General features: G+C 41.5%; 1 protein-coding gene across 3 annotated transcripts in view; it reads right to left on the bottom strand.

Annotated features, from left to right (window-relative positions):
- Positions 1-26,968, bottom strand: part of eps8l2 (EPS8 like 2) — a 33,038-nt gene that overhangs the window by 1,669 nt on the left and 4,401 nt on the right. For 2 of the 3 annotated variants that reach the window (XM_050073122.1, XM_050073121.1), the window contains exons 2-20: positions 24,837-24,887; positions 24,334-24,380; positions 15,728-15,792; positions 11,560-11,721; positions 11,266-11,415; positions 9,455-9,534; positions 9,209-9,318; positions 9,050-9,120; positions 8,831-8,957; positions 7,108-7,196; positions 6,935-7,009; positions 5,711-5,859; positions 5,329-5,497; positions 5,199-5,233; positions 5,003-5,108; positions 4,094-4,213; positions 2,988-3,063; positions 2,715-2,886; positions 2,125-2,257 (exon numbers count right to left, since the gene is read on the bottom strand). In XM_050073122.1, the coding sequence (XP_049929079.1) occupies positions 2,125-2,257; positions 2,715-2,886; positions 2,988-3,063; positions 4,094-4,213; positions 5,003-5,108; positions 5,199-5,233; positions 5,329-5,497; positions 5,711-5,859; positions 6,935-7,009; positions 7,108-7,196; positions 8,831-8,957; positions 9,050-9,120; positions 9,209-9,318; positions 9,455-9,534; positions 11,266-11,415; positions 11,560-11,721; positions 15,728-15,792; positions 24,334-24,380; positions 24,837-24,871 (1,971 nt within the window). In that variant the 5' untranslated portion in view covers positions 24,872-24,887. Of the gene's footprint in view, positions 1-2,124; positions 2,258-2,714; positions 2,887-2,987; positions 3,064-4,093; positions 4,214-5,002; positions 5,109-5,198; positions 5,234-5,328; positions 5,498-5,710; positions 5,860-6,934; positions 7,010-7,107; positions 7,197-8,830; positions 8,958-9,049; positions 9,121-9,208; positions 9,319-9,454; positions 9,535-11,265; positions 11,416-11,559; positions 11,722-15,727; positions 15,793-24,333; positions 24,627-24,836; positions 24,888-26,968 lie in introns of those variants that run through there. The other variant, XM_050073120.1, reaches the window with a different exon arrangement.

The following is a 26,968-nucleotide window of genomic DNA, read 5'->3' as shown; positions in this document are numbered from 1 at the left end:
TTGGTGTGATGTGTGTAAAACCCACTCCACGCCTTCTCTCCTCCCTCTTTCCGACTTGCGCAGGTAGGAGGGACGGAGGTGGGAAAGAGGAGTAGCTGCGCCAGGGCGCACGGTGTGCCAAACTTACAAAATCCGCCTGGCCACACCCAGTTGGCGAAGCGCAGGTGCGCTGCGCCTCCGCCGCGCCCGGTCTGCGAAACTAGAGCCCTAAGTATTTATCAAACACTGGCTAGTTTTACAGTTTGATCTGAGTTTGGTCAGAGAGAGAGACACAGACGCCCGTCTATCTTTTGATCAGCTTCGATACTCTTTGTGTCTGTGGTGTTGGACTTATGACAATGCAGAAGTGCAATCTGTAGTGGGCAATATGGCCCTAAAATAATATTACGATATTTCAGGGTATTTTTGCGATTCTTGACAATAGAAAATATATTTTATTATTATAATTTAAGAACATAGAATTGCAACAAAATAAGTGATATAGTTTTACATGTCAACTGAACAGATTACCCTCAAATATTCAGTAAAAACTAAACAAAGATGATCTCTCATTTCTTTAGTTTGTAAACAACAACAGTAACTCAGAGTGAGATTCAGATTCTGTATACAATATAAATAGTTCTACAAAATAAAATATACCACAAAATACACATTTAAACAGCTCCTAAATACAAAAAATGTCCCCTGGGATCGATATATATTAAAAAACAAGAGATTTCCTTCTTTTAGTAAAATCCTAAATGATTTAGTTGTTTGTTTGTTGTTTGTTGTTGGACCTTTATGCTCTGCCATTTCTGCTACCATAACTACTGCACATTCACATATTCGTAGATTTCTGTCAAGTTGCGAGCAGCACGTAGGACAACATTACCAAAGGTTTATGACAAAATGACTTGACAACACTGACTCCCATGTGCGCATGGAGAAGGAGAGGGAGAGATGCTGTGCTGCTGCCAGAGAAGCTGCTGAATCAGTTCCCTCTGCAGGGAGGGTAACTTGTGGTAACTCACTAAAACAGTCTGAGAAGTCTAGGACTGTTCATAAAACATTCAGGACGCCACAGTTTACTTCACACTACTGAAGCTGCCCCTCCTTTAGGAACCGCCGCGGAGTCAGTAATAATTTTGCTTTCAGCTATGCTTGTTGTTGCCGTGGATACAGTGACAGTATGACGTCAACATGTCAACAAGACAAAATATCACGACTATCACAATATGAATTCTTCATATGGTATTTCAAATTATAACGCTATTATGGTGAACAAGATGATATGGCCCAGCCCTACCCTAGAGCCAGCGAAGTCCCACCAGATGAAGCGTTTCTGATTTGAGCTGAGAGATGAGCAGGGAGATGTGGGCCTCTACCATCAAGGGAATTTTATCATGAGTCACGTACACATACTTCCCACATTGTTATGATATGAAGCTGGGTGAAAATTGGCAAAGTATCCCTTTAACTCCGGGACTTTCAGTAATCTTTGACTGAAAGATGCAAAATACTTCTCTTTGTGGCAGTTTCTTTGTCCCCTCCATATTTCACTATATGACTCTGCTTTGACTTATTACTCATCGCTTTGATCCCATATTACCCTGACAGAGACTAAGTTAATTTTACATTTCATGAATAATATCACAGGTAATGAATCACTTTACAGTTTAACATCAGAGTCACACACAGGTGTGCCACGTAGTTCACATTCACAGTACTTGCAGTGTAAGGAGATTCATCTACTGTATAGTTTAATATGGTGTAATTGCATTTTGTGTATTAATTTAATCTGCACAACTGCTTGTTATTATGTTATTGTCCTTGCAGGGAGTTGTCTTATAATCCTGCCTAGTTAGTTCTGACCTGATTACAGCGTGTTCACACCCACTTTTTGGTTTGCACCTGTATTAATTATAATGTGAATGTGACTCTCTGATAATCTGACAGCTGGCAACAGCTTTTATACGAGTATACTGACTTGTTCCAACATGCCCAGGTAACACTGAAAGCTAAGACAGGTGGGTATTATTCAAATCTATTAACTGTTACATTACTTTGCACACAGGTTTGTTCATTTGTGTTGGTATGTAATTTTTTTTTTACTGATTTTTTGGTGCAAGTGTGCGTGTGACTGACCTCCAGCTCTGCTTTCTGCACCATGACCTGAGAGGAGACACGGCTGCCTTCGTCTCCGCACACCGCCTTCAGTTCGTCTTTATTGAGGGAAAACAGTTGAGCTCCGGTCAGGATCCCCAAACATTCGACAGTCCTGCAGACAAACAGGCAATTCATTCACATATAATTATTATTATACATACATTTCCTTTATTTCTTACTTTGCACATAGTTTCCAGTAGTGAGAACACCATTCAAAAAGACACAGACGTGATCAATAACATTAATAACAACCAGTTTCCTTTGGGTTGTGTCTTCACCGCTCATTTCATGAAACTCAGCCATCATTCATGTTATTAATTACACCTGCTCATTCCGGTTGATCCTAATTGAATGTCGAATTTCATGGCAATCCATTCAATTTTTGTTGAGACATTTTACTCAATCAACCCCATGGTGGCTCTGGAGGAAAATGAATGTCTGAACAAAGTATAAAAATACAAATCTATTGTGCTGAAGAAATACAATACTTCCTGATATTTCAGTGGGAACTTGAAGGTGTGTGGAGGTATTTTGATTTGCTTGATTGATGAGCGTCATGGATGACTTACGGTTTTGAAAAACCTTTCGAGCTGAGCCATGCGGTCACCTGCTCTGGATTTGAGTCATAGGTGAGCGGTACTTGGCTGCTGGGTGATCGCTCCACGCGGTACTTCCTGGTGGGCGGCTGGCTCTTGTTAGCAGTGATCTTAATTAACAACTCATTGTTGACCTCATCCATCACTGTAGCACAGACACAGGGCGGAAGCAGACGTCAGAACGAGAACAGCTCTTACATATCTGTAGTTCCTAGATTCCTGACTTTGTTTTTTGTGTTCACTCACTTTTGTCTTTGGGTCTGCCCTTGTTGAAGCTGTCTCCATGGCTCAGGGTGCCAGGAGGGGACGTCCTGTAGCCTTGCTGCAACCGCACACATAGACACAAACACACTTCATAAGAAAACAACCGCAGTCACTATTATTCCAAAAACAGGTTTGTCTTTCATCTCTCTGGCGGCTGATACATTTTTGCCCAGGAGCCAAAAGAGAAAATATGTGTGTGAAAGTATCTGACACCAGGAAGAGAAGCTGCATGCAGCACCTGCTGCAGGGCGTTGGTGAACCTGCATGCAGCGTGAATGAGTGCAGTGTGTGTCTGTAGGAATGTAGGCCTTCAGTAAGGGTGGGAAAACACTGTTGCATGATCACCAGAATTAGTACCTAAAGCTGCACTGGTGTAGGACCTGTGTTCAGATGACACACAACTGCAAGTGTTCCTGTTATTTAGCTTTTATCTGTGATGTTTGATGCATTATCCTGTGATAAACTTTGTATTAAATCAAAATGTTAAAAACATTTCTACATACTACACATCGTTATTATTTGTCTGCATTTTGTATTCGTCTGATTTCTTATTTATTTCTGGAGTCTCTTTATCATGACACTAATTCTGTTATCTGTTTGTATCATCTTTCGTACTTTAAACCCGGATGAAACAATTTCCCAAAACAAATTACGCTATAAGCAACAATAAAGAAACCTTGACCTGTCTCATTAAATTAGACTTTCATTATGACTGCTTGCATTTCTCAGAATTCACTGTGACACTTCTTGACAACACGACTGAGCTTGTGCAGTTCAGATAAGGATCACGACTGCAGGCAAAGTAACTTGAAGTGATACGGACGCATATACGAGGTACAAAACCCCGGAAAAAATCTATTCAAAACACAACATGTCCTGTGGCTGCAGGCTGGTATACCCAGTCAAATGCAGACAAACTGGACTCTTAAAACTGCTGCAAAACCTGAAGTCTAAAATGTTTTCTGTGCAGCTACTAACATAGAAATGTTTAAGTCAATCTCTTCCCTCTCTGTGCTCCTCCAAAGTACTGTGGGTGTTCATCAAAGACAATAATGTCAATGCAGTGCATGTGTAGTGCAGCAGGTCACCTGGTTATAGATGGCTTCTGGCTCCTCTATCTTCACAACATCCAGGATGTTAAACGGGACGTAGCCGGCCTGACCGCTGCGATTCCGTAGTTTCCACCACTGTTTGTCATCCTCTATCACCTGCGAGACACATTTCACATCTCACTTCACAGCACTGAAAACTGTAATTAAACTCAAGTCTTGTGTGACACACACGCACACACACACACACACACACACACACACACACACACACACACACACACACACTTGACCTTGGCAAAATTTCTTCAGTGGCACTGGACATCAGTTCATTTGTACAAAGAGTTCACAGAAGACATAATCAAACTTAGCAATTGTTAAATGACACCGACAACTTTCGTCTGTGCCGCTGTCAGGCCACACTGCATTTTGTTTTCCACAGTTACTTTGCTTGTTCCACCATCCACCATTTTCTGTTAGTGGGGATAGCAACGGCAAAGAACTTACACTGATACTCTAGGTTAACAACTGAGAGCTACCGATGGCCATTGTGAGAATTAAAGCACCATCCTCTTCCTGTTTTGGTTGTGCAATTGTTGACAGATTTCCTTTGTGCTTTAAATCGAGCCTTCATTTTCCTGGCAGATTGTACTCGGTGGCAGACAGAACTGCACAGTGAAAGCGAGGCTTATAGCGAACCAATCTAAACGCAGATGCTGTCATTATTCTTTAACCATTACATTGTGCAATCAACATTTGCTTTATGATGATAAGTTAAAGCAAAAACTTGTCTATTTCCACTTTAACATCACAGAAGGTCGGTTTATGTTTCACTAGGGTTTGCATCATCCCTGCCACATGATACAATGTACATCTGCATTTGGTTTAAATTCAGAAGTATGTGTCAACCTTCACATGAAGGACATGTTAATATGACTTTGTCTTTACCTCGAGGATTTCGTCCTGCAGCACTGACAGCTCGTTGGCATTCCGTGCTACAAAGTGGTAGCGAATTTTGGCATATTTGCGGGTGAGGGTCGTCCCATTATAAGACCTGTAAAGACACAGGGTTTCCTGTCATCACCGTCTGATGTGTCTTTGTGTGAAAGAGTCAACAAAGTGTATAAAGGATGTCATTACTTACCCATTCGACGAGTTTGAGGAGTGTGTTCCGTAATACTAAAAAAAAGCAGACAGATTGTTACATTTTCAGGAGCTGGGACCTGCTATTGTCACTACATTCACAGGTGGTGGATAATAAACAAAACTCTTACATCCTCAGCTGAGTGTTTTCTGTAATCGGGGCTGGTGGGAGACCCTAACGGCCCCATGGGCCCTTCTGTTTCCCATGAGGCCGCCCTGAAGATCTCTGCTGGTGGCTCCCAGCCATTACGAAACTTTGGGAGATAAAGAGGAGCGCACTGATCCCTGGGCCACTCCGCTCTGCAGAAGGAGGGATAGGTTGGTCAAAAGGGGACCTTCAAGCTGCATATAGACACAGATGAAGCCAGCAGTAATAATGCACATACGTCTAAGTGTCCTGGGAAAAGACACTGAACCGATGGTCAAGCCAGCACTTTGGTAGATCATTGCTGTGTGTGTGAATGAGAGACAAAGTGTAAAGCGCTTTGGATAAAAGTGTGGACATTTACGTACCTGGGTTTGGTCCATCCGTCGCCCAGCAGCTCAAAGATGGTCATCTCTTTGGGGCTGAGGTGTCCTCGCAGGAAGTCAACAGTGTCTTTGGAAAGGTGGGGGGAGATTACTGTACGCACCAGTTCAGGACTCCCACAGCTCTGCAGCACCTGTGGACATATTCAGTCATTTACTAATCAACTACAGACTAGGGACATATTTTCTGCATATAATATATATTAATGGTACCAAATCATTACTTTTTTGGATTATCTTGAGTAATCGGGTCATAATTTCTGGAAAGAGACATTGCTGTTGAGTTTTTCAAATCAATATTTTGGGCACTTTGAGCACCACAAGCCGAGTGCCATCTAGTTCCATTACATTGGAGAGAAGGCAGACATCTCTCTGATTGATTTCTGCAACACTCGGCAACTCACACAAACAATCTACATTGATAAAAAAATATGCATTTTTTGTTTGAGGGTGAACTGTCCTTTTAATCTAAAGATGCTTTGTTACTTTCAAAAGGCAAAAAAAAAAAAAAATATCCAGCAATAATCTACAGCACCATACAGGATAAAACATAAACCGTTAGCTGCATCACAAATCTCTGCATCTTATTTACATTGTAAAACAATTTAAAACAGACCACACGTGTGTCTAAAGCTGCTGCACACTGAGGCTGATTGTTGAGGACAGCTGGAGACCATGGGGCCACACTTTGAATATTACTGCACCGGCGTTATCTCGACCTTATCAAGCAAATCCAAAGTGTCCAGAGGTTATTGCACCATATCAACTGGAAGAGCCTAATCACTGCGTTTCTATCCAGCAGTATCGAAGGTGTGGCACTAACACTGCAGCTTGGGAAACCAACATTATGTAAGTGTGGCTGCACCTGAGACAGTGTTGAAAGCCACGTCGCTCCAGTCTGGTGAGAGTTTAGCAGAGTGGCAGTGGGTGTGGTGCCAGAAAAAATACAAACAACAGGAGGAATGTCTAATCGCGACAATGCAAACACTAAACTGCTTTGATTCTGTGCATTTAAAAAAGCTCAGAGTGATTTTGTCAGATATGCCTGTGGGCTCGGTCAACATTGAGAGTATTCACTGACATGGAGAACTTATTTAGCGTGACATGGATTTATACTGTTGAAAGAAACAAACAGTTTGTATTCAGGATGATCATCCATATAAACCTGTTTGACATCAGACACACTTTAAACAGATTTACAGCTCTTACCAGCTCCAGAGGGCCGAAGAGGAAATGAATCAGCTCCGACGCGCTGGGATTCTGTATGTGCTTCTTCAGTTTGGCCTGCAGGGGGCGCCATGATAGACACACACACAGTGAGAAGGTGATAAAGAGAGGACAGCTAATGAAGGAGGAGAGGTTAGGAGGCTGTGATATCTCACCAAGAGGTTGAGGGCCAGCTTCAGTTTCTGCAGACTATCAATGAACTCTGCTTCAGTGGGGGGCTTGGCTCGCAGGGTCAGCATGCCCTCTGTAAACAACCAGAGCAACAATGACCACACACAGACTCCAGAGTTACCGCCCGCCATACAGACACATTACACACAGGATGCAGGTTTCACTCTCTGGCAACGGTTCAAAGAAATCTTGCTATTTTATTTGCCATGGGTGGATTATGAGACTATGGGCCCCTGGGCAAAAACATGCAAAGGGTCCCACCTTCTCTCCTGCACAGGAGCAAAGGCTTTGTGGTTTTGCCTCGTATTTTTTTTTCTTGTTTTGCATCTCTTTGTTGCCATTATTCATGTTTTTTTCGGTTTTGTGTTTCTTTGCAGCTCCTTTGCATCTCGTTGTAGTCATTTTAAATCTTTTCCTGGTCGGTACATGTTACAGGGATTTGAGTGGGGCTTTCCCTGGTGACACGGTCAGTAATCCCTCCGTGAAATTAGCAATAATGATAAGATAGTTAATAAACAGCTTCACAGACAAATAGTCCACCATGGCCTGAGAGCAACAACCCAAGAAAAAATGTGCTGCATCATGGTTTCTCAACAAAGGTCCCAAAATTCTCACAACCCCAGAAATCAGAGTTATGTCATGTGAGTTTGAGTGTGATGCTCCATTAAATTGTATTTTCAGGGGTGAGTAGAGCTGAATCACATAAAGATTATGATATACTTACTGATTTAGTTTCAACTCAGAAATATTTTAGTTTGCCGAGATTCTAACCCCAAAGTTGAGAAACTGATTCTCTGGATAGAGAATACATCGTTTTCAGCACATCTGTTGGTGTAGTAGGGATGGGAAACCACTGAACTTGTTCCAAATTGTTCGATCCATCATAATCGAATGCATCCAAGCTCATTAATTCCTTTTATCAACGCTGATATGTTTTTCTGACAGCTGCACATTACAAAACAATGTCAAAGTCATGCCTCTACGTCACAGCAGAGAGGAGGAAGGAGCCCAAAGTGAGGCTTCATTTCATAAAGAAAGATGACTACAGTGCTGCTTCAGGGCTGTACAGTGCAACTTACAGTATGCCGCACATGCTACGTAAATATTGGTCCAGGGATGAATGAAATTGCCTCAATAACACCCGTGTGATTCAGCTCTGTGCTGCCTGTGTGTGAGACTGAGCTGCTTCTTTGTTTGAGGTGATGGTTTGTGTGTGAAGTGAGATGTGTTGAAATACAAACACAGCATCACAGCACTGCCAGTGTTGGGTGGTTAAACATTACTCAGCAACATGTAATACTATCACTTTGCACAGTTATAATTATGGGAAACAGCTGCTATTACACTTTTAGTCCATAAATGAGATGACAGATGAAAATAGTTTGACTCATTTATAATCTGCATCTCATGCCAGCCTCCTTTTGGTAGTGACAATTATTTGACTTTGTCAGGTGTACACTTAAATTCAGACACCATCAGTGCTCCCAGGGAGTGACTAAGTATTATTATCTCAGTAATGACAACTGAGTAATGAGTATTGTTATGACTTAACAGAACCCCAAACTGGCCACTGCTACCACACATGAATCACTGGAGACGAGAGTCCTGAGCCACAGGACACAAAAAGACACAAACATGGCGACGTGAGCAATATGAACATATTGTCACTGCATTCGTGCCACCACAACAGAAGAAAGGGAGACAGACCTGCTGGTCCTTTCTTCTTATTCTTCTTACTCTTGTTGCGGTGGTTGAGCTGAGAAAAGGCCTCTGCCGCCTTTTGCAGCCGCGCCACAAAGATCTCTATGTCATCCAGGGCACAGTTGAGTATTTGCTGAGGGAGACAAACCCTGGGCTTTAGCACGAAGAATATACCATCATGAGACAGTGTAATGTAATGACAGGTGTGTGGATAAAAACACTCACCACATCCTTCTCAATGCGCTGGGCCAGCTTTTCATGTGACTCTGTGTCATTTTGTGCCGAGGCTCGTCGATCTACATGAAAAAAAGCTCATGTGAATGCAGCTATTGAATAAAATGTGAGCTTTGCATGTGCTTTCCTTTCCTGTACATGTATTCTCACCCTGCGTGTTCATGGCTGCCACTCGTCCCTTCGCAGCAGGTGGGGGTCCCTTCGGGGCTGAGGGGGGGAGGATGGTTTCTCTGTGACGCTTCATTTTCTCCTGGTTCACCCTGGAGGAAGAGGAGGAGGCATTGAGACCTTCAGCACCGCAGTTAGCATCTAACTACCAATTACAGGTCAGTGTCACCTCCTTCACACTGTTTAAGTGTGTGTGTGTGTGTGTGTGTGCTGCAGCACTGTTCTCACTTCAGAGTCTGAAGCCTCATTTTCTTTCCGTGCTTGTTGTCTCCAATGGCACTGTCAATATCTGCATGAACCATCTCAGCCTGGAGGAAGTGAGGAGAGAAGTTTCTTTATTTATTTACAGACTCCAGGTCCAATGATAAAAACAGACAACAGGTTATTAACAAACAGACAAACAAACAATATAGACAGCACTATGTCTGTCCACACACAGAGAGACACACAGAGCCAAGTTTTAAGGTTGACGGCAGTTTCACAGGTTGCCATAGTTACAGATCTAGGGCCTATATAAAACTGCAATATTTTCATGTCAAACTGAGTGCTTTAAGTTTAATATCTCATTGCAAACTGACAATAATATCCACCTTACGTTGAATTCTACATGCTCTAAACAGGACAGATGCATCAATTAGATTCTATAAATAGGAATGCTTATTAGCATGCATGGTGAGAATTGGTTTATTTCCTGTTTCTGATTTTCTGTCATATGAATTTGAAGTGGACAACCAAAGGCACTGGAGTTACTTACAATACAATTCTTTTTATCTATGATCATCTGTGCCACAAAGCTCTGGCTCCTGCATGACGTTTATTTTTTTCCTGAAACCACATCTGTAAGATTTTGAGAAACTATCCTAATCTTTCTCCACATTAAATTTGAGAAGCGTCAGAGTTTTGGTAAGCGAGAAACACCACTTTTAATTACACTGATCAGCCAAAACATGACAACTACTGACAGGTGAAGTGAATAATATTGATCATCTTGATACTATGCAATGTTCTGCTACGAAACCTTTGGTCCTGGCATTCCTGGACCAAATACTGTTGCAGTCCAGGTACCCCTCATCATGGCAACGGCAATCCCCGATGGCAGTGGCCCCCTCCAGCAGAAAAATGTACCATACCAAGTTGCAAAAATGTTCAAGAATGGCAGGAATGTGACAAAGAACTTAAACATTGACCTGGCCCCCAAATTTCCCAGATCCCAATCTGATCGAGTGTCTGGGGGACGTAGCCCAGAGGTACCCCAATCCATGGTGGAGTGTCTGGATCAGACTTGACTCTGACCTGTCGAGGCCTGAACACAGGACCTCAGGGAGGGGTCCTATGATGTCTGGCACCAGGGTGTTGGTGGCGGAACCTTCGAGTCATGTAGGTTGTGAGGTGGGGTAATGGCACGCCCCACAGATGCTTGATCAGTTTGGGATCTGGTGAATTTGGAGGCCATATGACACCTTGACCTCTTTGTCAGGTTCCTCAGGTCAGTCCTATGTAAGTTTTTGCAGTGTGGCATGGTGCATTGTCCTGCTGGGTGGGTCACTGCCATTAGGGAGTGCTGCTGCCATGAGGGGAAGGTACCACATGATTGCCAGGACCCAAGATTTCCCAGCAGAACGCTACATTATAACAAGACTGTCAGTGTTATTCACTTCACCTCGGTGATCGGTTTATATTCTTTCAATCAAGACAAATGTAATGATCTAAAGGTTGTTATATTTACTGTGGATCCAATATGATTATCAACAGTTTCTTACTAGCAATGATTCAGATGATATTGTCTTTATAGTGAGTTATAGTATAATGTCCTTTCAGTGACAGATCCTCCCTTGAGCAAATATCTCTGAACAAAGCTGCAAAAATGTAAAAGGATACACGCAAGCGCTCTGCCACCAACGGCACTGAAATCTGACCTGGCGCTGCAGCAACAGCAGCTCCGATTTACAAATGACATAAAACACAAAGCCAGCCGACCGTGCACCGACAATAATGGATGCAAACTGAGCCAAGCCTGGAACATTTAAACTGAGACTCACCTCCACTTCATCACAGTGGAAGAAGTGGATGTCAGGTTTGTGCTGCTCCTTGTCCTGACACACCAGCAGCAGCACGGAGGGATAACGAGTCTGATTCAGGACCGTCTGACACATGTGGATGGTGGGGAGGGGGAAGTTCTCCAACTCTTCCTGCAGGAGAACAACAGAGAAGTGGTCAGAAGCCTGGGCAGATTATGAGACAATTGGCCCCTAGGCACACATATGCAAAATCTGGGAACCTTTATTGCATGTTAACATAATATTCATGATGTGTGTACAGACGTGCAGCCATACCTGTGTGTCGCAGTCCAGCAGCCTCACCGCCTTGTCGGTGACCTGCAGGAGCATCTCCTGGGTCCAGATTTTGTCTTTTGAGTCCAGAAGGACCAGTTTCTTGATGGCATCATCCACTGTGACGATGGACTCTGTCTTGTCCATAATGAACGTGGAGAGATGCTGAGGAGAAAACAAGTTGAGTTGGAGATTGAAGGATACTATTTTTGGCTGTGAGGGGACAAAGACCTGGTGCAAATTAAAAGCTATGGCTGTATGGAAAAGTAGGATGCTTAGGAGAGTTGATAGACACAATCTTTAACACACATTATTTCTAGTTAACTGGATGTATTAAATTAATAGTTTGCCATTTTGGTAAAAAATCTCAATGTTTCTTGTATTTTATACCTTTCTTAGTCTTGTTTTAATTTCTGTTCTTTAGCTCTTTAATGGCGTTTTTATATGTATTTAAACGTCCTTTTATAATGTGTTTCGTTTGCACTTTGACTCAGTGCTTTTGATCTTTAATGTAGAGCACAATGAATTGCCTATTGCTGTAAAGTGCTATCTTAATAAACCTGCCTTGCCTTTGCTTTCTTACAGCAAGTTAGATGATAAAACAATGGGAAGACCGGGGATGGTTGTAACAATGGGATGATTGTAACAGCAACACTTTCAACACGACGGAATGACCTATGAGTTATAATACATTTTTATTAGATGACCACTCCCTTCTTGACCTTGCATGTCACTCAGTTACTGGTTATATTAACCTTGGATAATTTTCATTTACATTTTATTTGGGTATCTACACCCTATTTGCATTTGCATTTATTTAGATATTCGCCCGCTGCTTGCATTTTATATTTAACCTCCTGTGTTTTTTATATTTTTATACTCTCCAGCTTTTCTTATTTAATACAGTCTTTACTTTTTACTTCTTTTTTTTTTTTTAAATCTATCTATCTATGTCATTTCCATAGCTGTGTAAAGAAGTGTACAGATTTTACAGCCAAAACACTGATTTTCAGATGTGAGAATATGTTCTGGGACCAAATCTGTATTTTGATTGGTACTGATACTGTTGAAATTAGAACTATAAAACTGGTATCAGATTAAAGAGAAGTCTCTTAGGTAAAATGTGAGGTATTGTATCTTTGTATCTATGCTGCTACAGCTCACTAAACATTGGATGACTATCTTACTCATTTTTTCAGCAGGCCAGAAGAGTCAGAGAGAAAAACTGATAGAGGTGAGCTTGCACATGTACTAATTGGCATCAGATGAAGTGAGGCAGGGAAAGACAGTCCCCAAATAATACTCTTTCTGCCCTGTGACACTGAGCATACACTGCAAGAAATAACAAAACCCCAAAGAATCAACACAGAGGATCAACACAAAGAGGATCAACACAGCGGCCCTGTGTGGGGAGTCACAGCAATCAAAAACTCTTCAATGCACAGCAAAAGGATGTTTGCCCAGTTACTTTACTGAGGCAGCAGGCTTGCATTTTGCACTCCATGTGAGTTACTAAGCATCTGACAGGTACAAGTTAGCGAGTCACACCTTAGCAGGAGTTGGTTATTACTGTATGTATCAGTGTTTCGTATTTGTGTTACTTTAATTATTGTTACCACCTTCCACAGTAGATGGCCAGTTGTAACAATGGAACTCCTTGTATTTGACATCAATATATGAATTCTGTGATGTAGTTGGAGAAGTTGGAAGCATTGCTATTTGTAGTCGACAAATACGGGTACTTTGTGTCAAAATTTTAAAGCTTTTAAAACACAAAAATTCAGCAAGTTATAGGTGCTGAGACTAAAAGTGTTACAACCATCCCCGATCTCCTCCCCTTAGCAGCCAGTTAGCTTAGCTTTGCATAAAGACTGGAAAGTGGGGGAAACAGCTAGCCTGGCTCTGTTCACAGCTGACATAAAATCTGCATACTATCACATCTAAAGCTCAACAATTTGTTATACCTTGTCAACTGCTCCCAGCCATGAAATAGTCTGGCACATAACCCCCCATAATACAACAACTTGTTGCTTTGAAAAGATTGGGGAAAATACTAAACAAACAAAAAGACCCACATAATAAAATATTAATCAGTAGCTTTAGGGATGCTGGACGGAAGATTTTGTTACCTTTTGACCCAGCAAAGCCAGCTGATCCCTCTGTTTACAGTCTTTATGCTTAGCCAGGGGTCTGCAACCTTTACTATCAAAAGAGCAATTTTTGGCCAAAACAAAAAGAAAAATAAAATGCCTGGAGCCACAAAAAATATTTAAGCCAATAGGTCTAAATGATCTTTCAATAACATGTTTCAACACAATGTGGCCACTCTGAGGGGGGGCTTTTTATGATTATTTGGTTCCTTAACTTTGCAGTGTTGGTGGTGAAAGCAAATGAACCTGACAATGCACTATTTAAGTCTCTTGTTTTCCTTTTTTGAAAAACCATTGCTATTGAGGTTTGGCAGAATTAAGAGGAAAAGACACCAGGCCATAGACTGACGAAGCACATACTAGTTGACAAAATGTTAAAACATTTTTTATTCAGTGTATAGGCTATACATTTTTACAAGTGGAGAATTTAAGAATCACTTTAGGCCTACAACAGTGATGAATGAAAATTTAAATCTTAAAAAAAAATAATGCTTTTCATTTCCATATAATCTTTTGAAGTCACAGGGAGCCACTGGAGAGGGGCCAAAGAGCCACATGTGGCCCCGGAGCCACAGGTTGCCTCCTCCTGTGCTAAGCTAAGCTAACCAGCTGCTGGCTCCAGCTTCATATTATATATAGCGATATGAGAGTGGTATCAGTCTTCTCATCTAACTCTCAGCAAGAGAGCAAATAAGGATATTTCCTAAAATGTCAAACTACTTCTTAAACTGTATCTGTTAACTGCACTGTATATTTAGGCCTGTTTACTTCCAGCTATTACCTGTAAAAATATTTGACTTGAACATTTCTCACAGCGCCTTCAGCTGCCGGCAGCACTTAGCCGTGTGAACTACTTGTTTAATCTGCTATCAAAACTGCAATATTACCACTTCCCTGGTTCTCTCTGCATGCAGCTGCTGCCAGCGTGGCTGTTATCTGTGATTACTTGCCCATGTGTGATAATGGAGAGGCATTAAGAGAAATCCTATCCGCTCAGACACGGGACATAGTTCAACACCATCCCTGACCTAAAAGCACGTCTCTGACTCAGTGCTTCCTTGCATCAGCCACCCGCTGCTGCAATCAGAGGCGTGATTGCTATATTATGAAAGAGTCCCATAAATGAGATGTAATCAAGAGATTGTGTCAGCTTTTATCTCCGGCCAAAAGAACAATACACCGTTACGTTTGTTTTATCCATCAGGGCCTTCTTTTAAATTATAAATCTGTACATTTGTAGACCTCAGGTATAAAATTCCTTTATTTACTTTTTTAAAGCCTTTTTCGTATTGTGTCAATTTAGGTCAGTTTACAGTGAAGTGGGACAGGAAACGTTGCGACAAAGAGAGCGTAATGACTTAGGACAAAGGTCCACAGGTCAATTAAATCTGAAGACACAATGCTTATAGGGTTTAAACAACTGGGTTACTGGTACAAGAACAAGATTTTCCATCTGAGCTGCTAATTTACATATATATACATACATATTTAAACATTTGCTATCTATTCTATTTTTAATGAGTTCATTTTATGTTCCTGTCTCCAATGTCTTTATTTATCTACCCAGTCACAAGGCAGGTGAACAGGTACCATATGTACTAGCAACAAAATAATCATAATAATATAGTATATTATATGAAAAAAGTGTATAGAACATTTAAATAATACAGACTGATGATGAACAGTGCAATATACGGGCAACTGCAAATGTCTGGGATCACTCATAGTGTGATTTTATATTAAAAAACTATAAATATTAACTTTTTATTTCACATTAATGAGCATTCAAGTTATTTTTAACCTTAATAATAGGTAATGACTGATCACACTGATCCTTTACCTCCCAACCTCAGCTATAATACCACAGAGTTATATGCACTGGAGTTTTAAATCTTTTGCCAAGCATTTATTTTAATATATAATTTGCTTTACTTCTAAAACTTTTTAAAATAAAGGACAGGCCAAAATTTTAGCACAAAAATTTATTTTTTTCAGATAAATACAAACAGAGCAGCTCTTACCTCGACATGATACTGCGACGTCTCATGCATGATATAATTGGAGTTGGAGTATTTTTTCCTCTGTTCTGTTGATGAGAAAACAAAGATACAGAAAGTGAAAAACTGAGAATCCACCAAGTCCTGCCTGCGATCTTACTGTAAATCCTATTATGTAAACAGCCAGCAGTGACAGTGACACTGACCTACACCCCACATGTTGCACGGTTCAGCGCACTGAGCAGATGAAATGAAACGTTGTCGTGCGAGCTGAAGAGACTAGCAGAGCAATAAGGAAGTGACAGGGACACGTAATGTGTGTCTTTTTTCATGGTTCAACTTTAGACTTTCCAATCAACTATTCTGTTAGATGTTCACATAATACTGCAAGGACAGTAAGGTGATTGTTTTAAACACCCTATAGTGTATTTTCTTAAAATACTTGCATTAAAAACTACAGTGGCTTTTCTCTGCAAGAGATGCAATACTTATATATATTTAAATATTAAACTACACTTATGATATTTAATCTTTTAACACCATTTTGTGTCCAAAAGTGTCCTGCCAGAGGGCAAGTCAAATAAAAATAGACCTATCTGAGAAGTTAAATATTAAAGCTCATATCAAAGAGTCTGTGTGACTGGATTTGCCCATCTGACATTATAGTTTGTTCGCCAGGCTGGCATTAAATCTGGCTCTATGTGGGGCATCAATTAAAAGCACAGATTTACTGCAGGGTCAAAGATCAGTGACACAACTTCTCCACAGCACCATGCTCGCTTCCTCATCCGTGGCATGGTATTTTGGACTGTCAGGCGTAACCCTGTAGTTGATAATATGCTGTGAAGTTAGCCGGAAACGCTCAATTTTTTTTAACAAACCCGTTGAGTAGTAAGGCAGCCATAAATGATTACCGTAAATGTCACCATATAGCACAACACAACAGACACCAAAGTTGAAGAACCACTCCAGACATGTTTTAAGACATATAAAATTCACTGCCCTGAATAATAATTTGTGTCTGCTGACAAACTAAAAAATGTAATAAATATCTTCTCCTTCCTCATTTTAAACTCCAGCATCTACACGATATTTATATTTCATCACATATTGAAGTAAATGGACCAGTTGGAGTTGTGTTTTTGTCTACTTGATATATGTAAGACCAATATTCACTCTCTTTCAGCTCTGTGTTTGGTCTCTACCAGCTCCTGAGGGAACTATCTGTCTCTTTAGCTGCTAAATGCTCCACTACAGTCACCAGTTAGACACTTACTGTGTCTGTCTGCTGTTTGGTGCCGAGCAGCTCTGGGTTTTAAAGTTCCCACATGAAACCACTCACAACAAGGTCCGTGGACCACCCTGAGCAACCGAGTCATGATCCCTAGAAAAAGACATTGCTGCCAAGTCTTTCAAGTGTATCTTTCTGGCACTTTGAGCACCACAAGCCGAGTGCCATCCAGTTCCACCACACAAAAGTGAAGGCAGACATCTCCACAGCCGACATCTCCAACACTCGGCAACTCACACCAAAACAATCTAGACCGATAAACAGCAGCACAGGCATGAGGAAAAATATGTATTTTTTAATTTGGTTTTAACTGTCCCTTTAACAAGAGTGAAAATCAGTAATATTGAGAACAAACATTTGTAACAGCTGCCTGCTGCACACAAAAACAATGCGAGCAGTGAGAGTGAACTAAAACAAAGTTATGGGCTGGAAAGCTGAACAATGAGCTGAGATGCTTTGTAAAGTTGAGGGGAGCTGAGGATTCGGGTGGCAATTCTTTATAGGTTAATCACCATGAGTGACCCCTTTCATGTTGGTGATGAATGAAAAATCAAAAAACTAAGAATATTCTTGATGAGCTGAAGTCATAGGCGACCATGTTAATTACAGCAAAACTATATCAACACATCAGTTTACAAACTCTCAAAGAATTTGTGCAGTATAATCCAAGTCTCATTTATCCAGTCACATTTCTATATTTCTATATTCTTATGTTTGACTGCTTGCTGCCGTAACATAAGAATTTCCCAGTTTGGGATCAATAAAGTATTATCTTATCTTATCTTATCTTATCTTATCTTATCTTATCTCATATGCACAGTCCCTCTCAAACAGACAGCCCTTTCCAACGGAGAACTGATGTAAGAGTAGAACTTCTCTGTGCTCTCTTTTCAAAGCCAGACTGACAAAAACAGTAATTTTACCTCACTGAATACAGGAGCTGCTGGTCTACCACTGCCTCCATCAGTTATAGTTTTTGTGTTATTTTGTGTCTTAAATGAATCTGAACGAAGCATTTAAAACACCAAAGAACCCTTTTACCTCAATTCATCAAGAGTTTTCTACATTTCTGGATTCTTTGTTCGTTCCTTAAGAATTCAATATGACTCATGAGTAATTGATATATGAGTGGTCATTTGGGGGGTGTTTGAGATAAATTGAAAACAGCATTATAACGAGAGCTCTATATACGAGGGCAATGTCCTTGCTGCAAGGGCTGCAGGTTCAATTCCAGCCTGTGGCCCCTTGCTGCATGTCATCCCCTCTCTCTCCCCTTTTCACGCTTAGACTGTCCTATCTAATAAAGCCAAAAAAATAATGTTTAGCCAAAAACTGGAGACCATCTTGTGATGGGATCACTCCAGCTGGGATATAGCAATTCGTGACTTTAAACAAATGTGCGCCAGGGACATAAAATCTTGCATGGTTGACACTATTGCAGTGACAAAATCTGTCCACAGACAACCAGACAGACAAATAAACACCTGGCAAAATACTCTAAACCGCTTTTGTAGTAGTTTCTGCTGCAACAGGTTTCTCCAGGACCACATTTTGCCATGATGATACACACACAGACGAAAACAATACCAGCTGTTGCAATGATGTTGTGGCTCATGATTAACTGCATTTTTCTAAAAACCAGTGCAACATATCAAATAAAGGTCAAATGTGATGACCCGTGAACAATTTCAATGATGTTCATAGCTCATTCCATTTTCAAGACGCCATTGTTTATAGCACTGTGTGTACTGTTGGCTGGGCCATTGTCTTTAAACAGGCCAAGGCTGAATGAGTGTGCCAGTGTGCTCATTGACCTATTTACCAGGTGAATAGTCTGCAGGTAACAATTACGGTTAAATGAGAGCATGTTCCTATCAACTCCACTGCCAGGTCTCATATCAGGTCTCTTTCTGTCCCCCACCCAACAGAGTCAACATTTTGATGTCACACAGGTTTTCTCTTCATACAGATGTTTAGCCACATTTCACTGTATGTGCTTTATGGCCACACAAAAGATCTGCTGTTTGTTCAACACTTATGAAAAAGTGTGTCAGCCCCTAAAGTACATTCCAGTATTTGATATCCATTTATTGATGATTCAGAGTGAAGTAAACATGCTTCACAGAGCTCCGACTCTTCTTTGTACCTTTTTATTAACCGCTGTCAATGTCCAAATGACGCACGCATGTTCCTGCCATTTCCTCTCTGCTGATTCCTTCCTGCTTGGCTCTCCGCAGGTGAAACACAAGCGTCAGGTGTCGAACTGAAAGTCGAGCTCGCCCCATGTCTTATTAATGGCCTGACATTTATGCCAATCAATTCACAGTGCTGCAACAGCTTGCAATAAGAGCCACTTAGCAGGCAGATGGGCAGACCCTCAGGGCTCTCCAGAGTCAATGACCAGTGATAAACATGGCTGCTTGGCAGATCATCAAACCAATACATGGCCCAGATCAATCAGACAATCTGACCTCTGTAATAACCACCATTTAAAGGTCCTGTGTGCAGGATTTATGAGGATATTTGGCAGAGATGGAATATAATAAGTATGTTTTCTTTATTGTGTTTTTGTTACCAAATCTAATATATAGAAGTTGTTAATAGCTACATAGGGAACTATTTCTACAGTAGCCCAGAACAGACAAACTACACACTCTCTCTAAAGAGGACCGTTGGTGTTTTTCCATCAGCCACTGTAGTTAGCAGCCCCTTTGAGATGTGTCACAAATAAACTGATTTTTAATGTAAAAAACACTTTATTCAGTGTTTTTACAGGTTAAAATCTCTGGGTCAAGGGTGTCGGTAGCGCAGTGGATAGTGCCAGCGCCCCATGTACAATGGCGATGCCTCGCCGCAGTGGTCACAGGTTCGACTCTGGCTTGCAACCATTTGCTGCATGTCACCCCCCACTCTCTCTCTCTCTGCCCCATTTCACTCTATCCTGAACATTAAAGGCAAAAAGCCCGAAAAAATAATCTTTAAAAAAAAATAAATAAAAAATCTCTGGGTCTGTTTGTTTTGGGGAGAAAGAGACCTCTGCGGGTAATGTGGGTACGGGTAAAAACCTCCTGATCATCTGCATCTTAAAGGTATACTATGCAGGATTTTCCTAAAAAAAAAAACAATGTTTAGACTCAAACAAATCAATCATCAATAATGACCCAGTATATATCACCTTTATTTATTCAGGGAGAGCCAATTGAGAGTGAGCTCTCATTTCCAATGGCGCCCTGATTACAGTACAATAAAACAGTGTGTGTGGTGGTGTATTTTCCTGCAGACACCCTGCCCTCTGTCTGTATTTTCTGGTTTTCTTCTTATTTTCTGTGTTAAGTATGCTTATGGGCATGTACCTCCACAGCACTCAGGTGAGGTCAGGGCTTTTTAAAAAGGTAGCAACCAGGTGCCAGACTGTAAGCAGCCGGGATCCAAGAGACACAGCGCTAAAAAAATACAAATATAGCAAGGCAAAATGCCAAATGAGAGTCAATCAGGGGTTGTACACTCATTTGTAACATGACACTGATTTATTCAGAGTTTTTACTGGTTTTATTAATCACCTGGTGCATTTATTCTGGAAAGGAAGAGACTTCTGTGGATACTTGAGCTTGTGGTAAAAACCCTCTGAACACTAAAGGAATTCTAACTGGAAGAAGTTACAGTTGGCTGCAATCTGCAATCGTCACCTTTGGATGCCACTAAATCTCCCTAAATCTTGGGGTGCTTTCAGACCTAGAGTTGTCTTGCTTTGGTCTGAATCGGGGACTAATTTTGTTACAAAGTTGCATAATTGCCTAGAGTTGGTTCATGTCCTCACGGCAGCCTTTACTAGCGGACCAGTTAAAATGCCTTAAGCAAGAAAGCTGCTTTCAATTAGTCAGAATTTCCATGTGGGAAAAATCCAGGAAGTAAACAAAACGTTGAAGAAGAGTACACTTGCAAGATAAATGTGACACTTTCTAATGTCACAATGGAGGGACAACTACGCAGGTTGATTTTAGCGCTGCTCATCATGGACTATATTGCTGTCATTGTTCATTTTAGTCAAACCATACAGTTTGAAAACGAGGCGCGGCTCCAACTAGAAAACAATGTTTTGATGCATTGGATGTGCTGAATGTGCATATTAAGGCAGTACAGGAGGAGGTGCACATTAATAATCCTCCAGGACTGTAACATGCTCACGTTTAACCCAAACAATGTGTCATGTGACTGCAGTTGGTTCAGATCCAGGTCGGAACAAGTTCTCAACACAAATGAACCGCACCAGAGTTTGTTTGTAACCGGACTGAGACCACCTCTTCAAGAAGGTCTCGGTCCGGTTGTTTTAGTGCACGCCTGAGTGCACCTGGCCAAATGAAACGAACTTGAGGCGTGAAAGCACCCTTACACACTGGACCTTTAAACAAAATGAGCTTTGATATTTAACGTGACTCGACACAAAAAAACTAGACAGTAACATTTTCATACAATGTTATGAAACTGAAAATTTCTGGAAAATGTTTGCAAATGCAGAAGTCTGAAAGAGGCACCCAGGCAACTTAAACAATAACCACTGTGGAAGTGTGCTGCTGTGCCCACAAAGATTTGGCCATATGACCCCAGAAAGTATCACATTGCACATAAACACACCTCCGTGACTGACACATCATGGAGCTGTCCTCTCCAACTAACGCAAAACAAATGGATACAGATTGATATTGTGCATTGTAAGAGGCCAGACACCATTATTTTGTAAAATACAACCGCCGATAGCACTGCTTTAACAAAGACAAACTATCATTGACAGTTTCATACATACCCAAACATTACAGAGAAACAGTGAATCAGATGAGATCAAAGTGTATATTTCCACCTGTTCATTCAAACTCCCAGCCCAAACACATTTTACCTGACAGAGACATGGTCCTCAACCACAACCCCAAAAATTCAAGAAAGCTGCCGAATGGTCTGAAGCACAGGGATGAATAATCTAATGTGGCACCTCTCTGCTCTGCCCTGCTGATAACAGATCAGGTGGGAGGACCTGAGCATCATTTGCATCAGTTGTCCACGCCCTGCACGGTATGAATGACGGGGAGTTTTGCATACGGGAGATTGAGCTGGGACTTTGGTGTTGTTCCTCTACATGTTTATTCAGCAAAAGACCTTTATCTATCCAAATATCTCCCACTGTTATGGATAGCGCACAATATCGTCCACTCTCCTGCCTCTGTGGTTCGGGAGGACAGGCATGCTGCTGTCATCCTGCAGTGAGAAGGTAGTGGTGACCATCTGCCACACGGGATGAGACGAGCCAATGAAAAACAGCACACATACAGTGGGATATTTCACAGAGATCACAAGAGTGGGTGCGTCCTGTGGATATTTGGATGACTTGCGGCATAAAAATATTTCACTGACATCGAGGTGCACAGTCAGATGCTTTGAGAACATCTTGCATCTCTACAATACTATCATCTGTCATACAAGGCTGGGCTATATTTGGAACAATGCAGCCATGCACGAGAGCAGGTTGTCCTGTCATACCTCAGTTTAGATTTCTATCTGGGCATATGATATGTTGCACAATGTCCCTCTATGTTGGCAGTGTGAAAGGAGGTGCCGGCAGGAACCAGTGAGCTCATGTCTGAGGCAGCACGGGGAGGACCAGAGGTGAGTCCGCCTCTTCCTCTCCACTTTTCAATGCGTCTTTTATTCACCTGCAAAACATGGGCATCCCCACCCTGTTCCAACCACGCATTAAAAACAGGCACACCCTGCAATCCCTCCTACTGTACATAGCACCTTTCAGTCACACACATCCTAACGCAAGTATGTAACAGCTAAAATAAAAAGTGGTGTCATGCCATAACTGTATCACTGAGTTTCACCACAGTCGTGACAGATCAGTAATGCTGCCTGACAGCGTAGATACAAATGGAGCCCTGAAATAACACAAACACATCCTTCAATTCAAAGTATGCGAAAAAGACTGACAGTCAGACACCGTGAAAATAAATCAGCACACAGCCTGGCTACAAACTGTATGCAAACACTCAAAAGCCTGACGTATCTGACAACACAACCCAGCATGCTGTGCAGGCCTGGTACAGAGCTGGAAACTCATGTTCCCCTCAAGAGCCCTGCCTCCCACCCATGTCCCTCATTGTCTGACAGTGTCAGCAGCCTTAGCTCGACAGGGCCCCTCAGCAGGACCTTGGCCCCCTCTTATCACTGTGTGTTCTGGAGAGAAGACCGTGATAGACCAGCAAGGCCGCAGGGCTGCAGGAACACGATGTAGAGTGAAAGTGTTGGATTTCCTCATAAAGTCATTTGCATAGCAAATTAAATATTGTTGTGATTTGAGTCAGTTATAGTCAGCTGATCAACACGGCTTGACTACTGACAGTTTGGAAAGGTATCAAAGGATAAAGCTGGTTTTGTATATTATATTCCGTTTGCAATTTGTTCCTACTGAAGATGTAACAACAGGTCACAAATATGACTTCAGTTAAAAAAAGTAAACACAGCTGGACACTATATATTTTTAGCAAATGTTACTCAAACTGGAATAAAAAGTGTTTTTGTTGTGGACTATTTCCAGCTGCGGATTAATACACATTTGCACTAGAGACTCTTCACTGCACCAGGATGTGGGTTTGACCCAAAATAAACCACATAATTTTCATTGTTTATTGTAATTAAGTAACATGTCTTATGCTTTGTTGAACTTCAATTTATTTTGCTTTTATTGCTGCTTACTTATGTCTATCTTTGTTTTACTTTTACTATAATTGATATGCTTTACATGATGATTATTGGTCTTAAACTTGCTCTTGATTTTAGGCTGACAAGCCTCTAATTCTGGCATGTTTACAGTAATGTTTATTATATGTACTGTTCCTGAGAAATAAATACAATACAGTGTCACCCAGTGCAACAGCGTGACTCATTTATGTGTTTTTAATAGTGTATCAAAAACAATGGAGGTCGATAATCAGGTTTGGCTACACAGGAAACGTTTATAAACAGAGTGTATTAATTGCAGATTTTGTTTTCAGATTATTTTTTTCACAATAGGAAGAATCTAGAATATTGTCCATACTTAAAACCAGTTTGCATGCTTTTACAAAACTCATTTCATAAATTCCCTGACAGTTATGAGGGCACAAGCTCTCTCATTTTAAGCTATAAACTGTTAACAGCCTATAGTGACTCATGCCACAGAAATAAGGCCAGGTGTAATTACAGGTGAAGGGCATGTAAAGGCAGAGTCTTGAAAGCAGGCCAACAATATAATACTCCTTCTTCTGACAAGTAGAGCAACTGCCCTTCACACTTTCATGCCGTCACTTACCGTAGAGGGCCTTGGCGCTGATCTTGCTGTCCGATCTGGCCACTCCACTGCAATGACAAGAAGAGGAGAAGGGGTTACGCTGCATGCTCTTCATCTTCTCCCCTGCACCCTCTGGATGTCACAAACCCTCTCAAACTCCCACACTGTCACTTCTCATGAACGAAGAGACCACAAAACAGGAGTGATATACGCTGAGCAGACTGGCCGGCACTGGATGAGATTAGCCTGAGATTCTGAGCATATGGACCAGCCAGGGAGAGAGAGGGAGAGTGGACACAGGAGAGGAGGGGGAGGGAAAGACAGTGTGCGGGGGCATGGAGGGAGGCTAGAGCCAGGAGCCCAGGCAAAGCAAACAATTCTCAACAGAGCCGCTCTGTGCCCGAGGTCCCTGACCTAAACCACCTTCTACATACTGGGTTAGTGATTCTCTCGCGCCTGCGTGACAGTAACTGAGCAGAAAGGTAAACATATGAGGGGAAAGCAGGAATGTGTGCGACACTTACTTGGCTTGCCTCGAACGAGGTCCCGGGGCACTCATGATTTAAGACATCCACCTGAGGAAAGAAACAGTTGAGAATCAGACGAAGAAAGAGAAGGTGTTATTGAAAGACTGAAGGAGGGAGGTGGCTGGTGGAGGAGGGTAAACATTTAACACCAAAACAAACATGCATTATTTATCTGTTTAAATGCCTGTTGCGTCAGCCATCTTTTCATTTTCCTCTCTCATTCCACTTTGGTGAGCACTAGTACAGAGTCCATGGTGTTAAAGCTTATACAGCAACAGGTACCTCATTTAAGGGTCATCTGGCAAATTTTAAACCAGCTTTGTATCATAACAGTTTGGGTAGTTGGTGTAAATTAACTGTGGTTAACTTGCCTTAATCTTGCCATCACCCAAATCTCCCTGCTCATCTCTCTGCTCAAATTTTCGCAGGCTCAAGGGCTTTTGTTTGAACCATACATTGTATGTTTGGATTCTCGTATGCCCACCACCACGGATACGAAGAGTATAGAAGCAGATCAAGAAAGGGAGCTGCCCTCCCTTTACTCTCTCTGACAATGAGACCAAACTCAGACCAAACTGTAAATCTAGGCAGGGCTGATCAAATATAAACAGAGATTCTGTTACTGTATTGCCTCTTCCTTGCCTAAAATGTCTCCACAAATATAATTTAGTGCACTGTTTGGCTGTAATTTGAGAATTTGAGAACAAGGAGTGGGCGGCATACTTTTCCTTGGCTACAAACACTGAGATCAAACGCTCAAACTAGGCAGTGCTGATCAAATATGAACCAAGACTCTGTTAATGTGTTGCCTATTTCTCATCTAAAATGTTTTCTGAAACATATTTTAGTGCGCTGTTTAACTGTAATTCGAGATAATTTGTTATCAGCTGGCCACCATATTGCGTCATGTGGAAAAACTGCCAAGCTTGTATCACGTCATCCACCAGATGGAGAGTTTTAGACTGAATCACTTTGACATTGCATTAACAACCATCACCTAGAAATTAATTTGAACTGCAGACATATGTGAAATCTGCAAATTTGTTGATTTCTCTTGACAATTTCAGCCATAATTGTAACGTTGAAGATATATAATTAAACACAGTGGTCTGACCTGACACTTTAGCTGTGCTTATTTTCTGTACTGTGTTGCTTTGCTAGTGTCTTTGATAGAACAAATCTACCACCACAGGGCCACAGCAAAACATATTTTAGCCACCTTAATCAATCATTATCAGTTTAAGTGTGCGCTGAATTTGGAATATTTTTGCAGCTTTACCTTACACACTAATCAATCGTGGCAGCAGTAGACCAGCAACTCCCTTGTTCTGCTACGTAATATTACTGTTTTTGTCAGTGGAGTCTGGTGGCTTTGAGATAACAGCCTTGGTTTCTCGTGGGGAAAGGGCTGTCTGATGGAAAGGTTAGCGGGGAAATTATTATAGATATAGTGTACACTTATGCTGACACCGATCTTTTAAAGTGGCAAAAAACAATTCAATTTAGGCAGCGTTTGCTCTGTGCCGTTTCATTTTATGTACATGATGCAGGGGTTTTACCAGTAAGTTACTGTATACAAACATTGGGATTTAGTTATAGACTGTAAAAAAAAATGGACCGAGCTACCATGACCTCACCCACTGGTTTGTAGACTGCCGTTTTGAGGCCTTGAGTTTGGCCGTTGCCGTCTTGTTTTGTTTGGAGCCAGAGGTGACCACATTTGGATGAGAGGTTTGAACTACAGAGGAGCGAGGAGTGGATCTGATCGCAGTCTGTGGTGAGGCCTCACAGACAGCCAGCCCAGACAGTCAACAAAGTGGCCCCGCCCTTATATATGCGTAACTTTGGGCCTTAATAAAATGTAAATGGGTGAGTTATATAGAAAATTCACCCCCTGAATGATGAAGTAGCTATAGAGATCAAAACCCTTTTTTTTTACCAGGCTGTAAACACGTTTATTTACTCTGTCTTGGAGCCAGCCTCAAGTGGTCATTCAAGGAAATGCAGTTTTTGGCACATATGCATTGGCTTCATTTCTCACTCTCAAAGAGGTTCCACCTCTTGAGCAAAAGCAAATGTCACAGTCATGTAGCACAAATTTCATACGTACGTGCATCCTTCCACTGCAC

Source organism: Epinephelus moara, chromosome 20, assembly GCF_006386435.1.
Source record: "Epinephelus moara isolate mb chromosome 20, YSFRI_EMoa_1.0, whole genome shotgun sequence".
In the NCBI taxonomy this organism is placed as follows: domain Eukaryota; kingdom Metazoa; phylum Chordata; class Actinopteri; order Perciformes; family Serranidae; genus Epinephelus; species Epinephelus moara.
The sequence above is the reverse complement of the archived record's forward strand: the minus strand, read 5'-3'. Positions and strand labels throughout refer to the sequence as shown.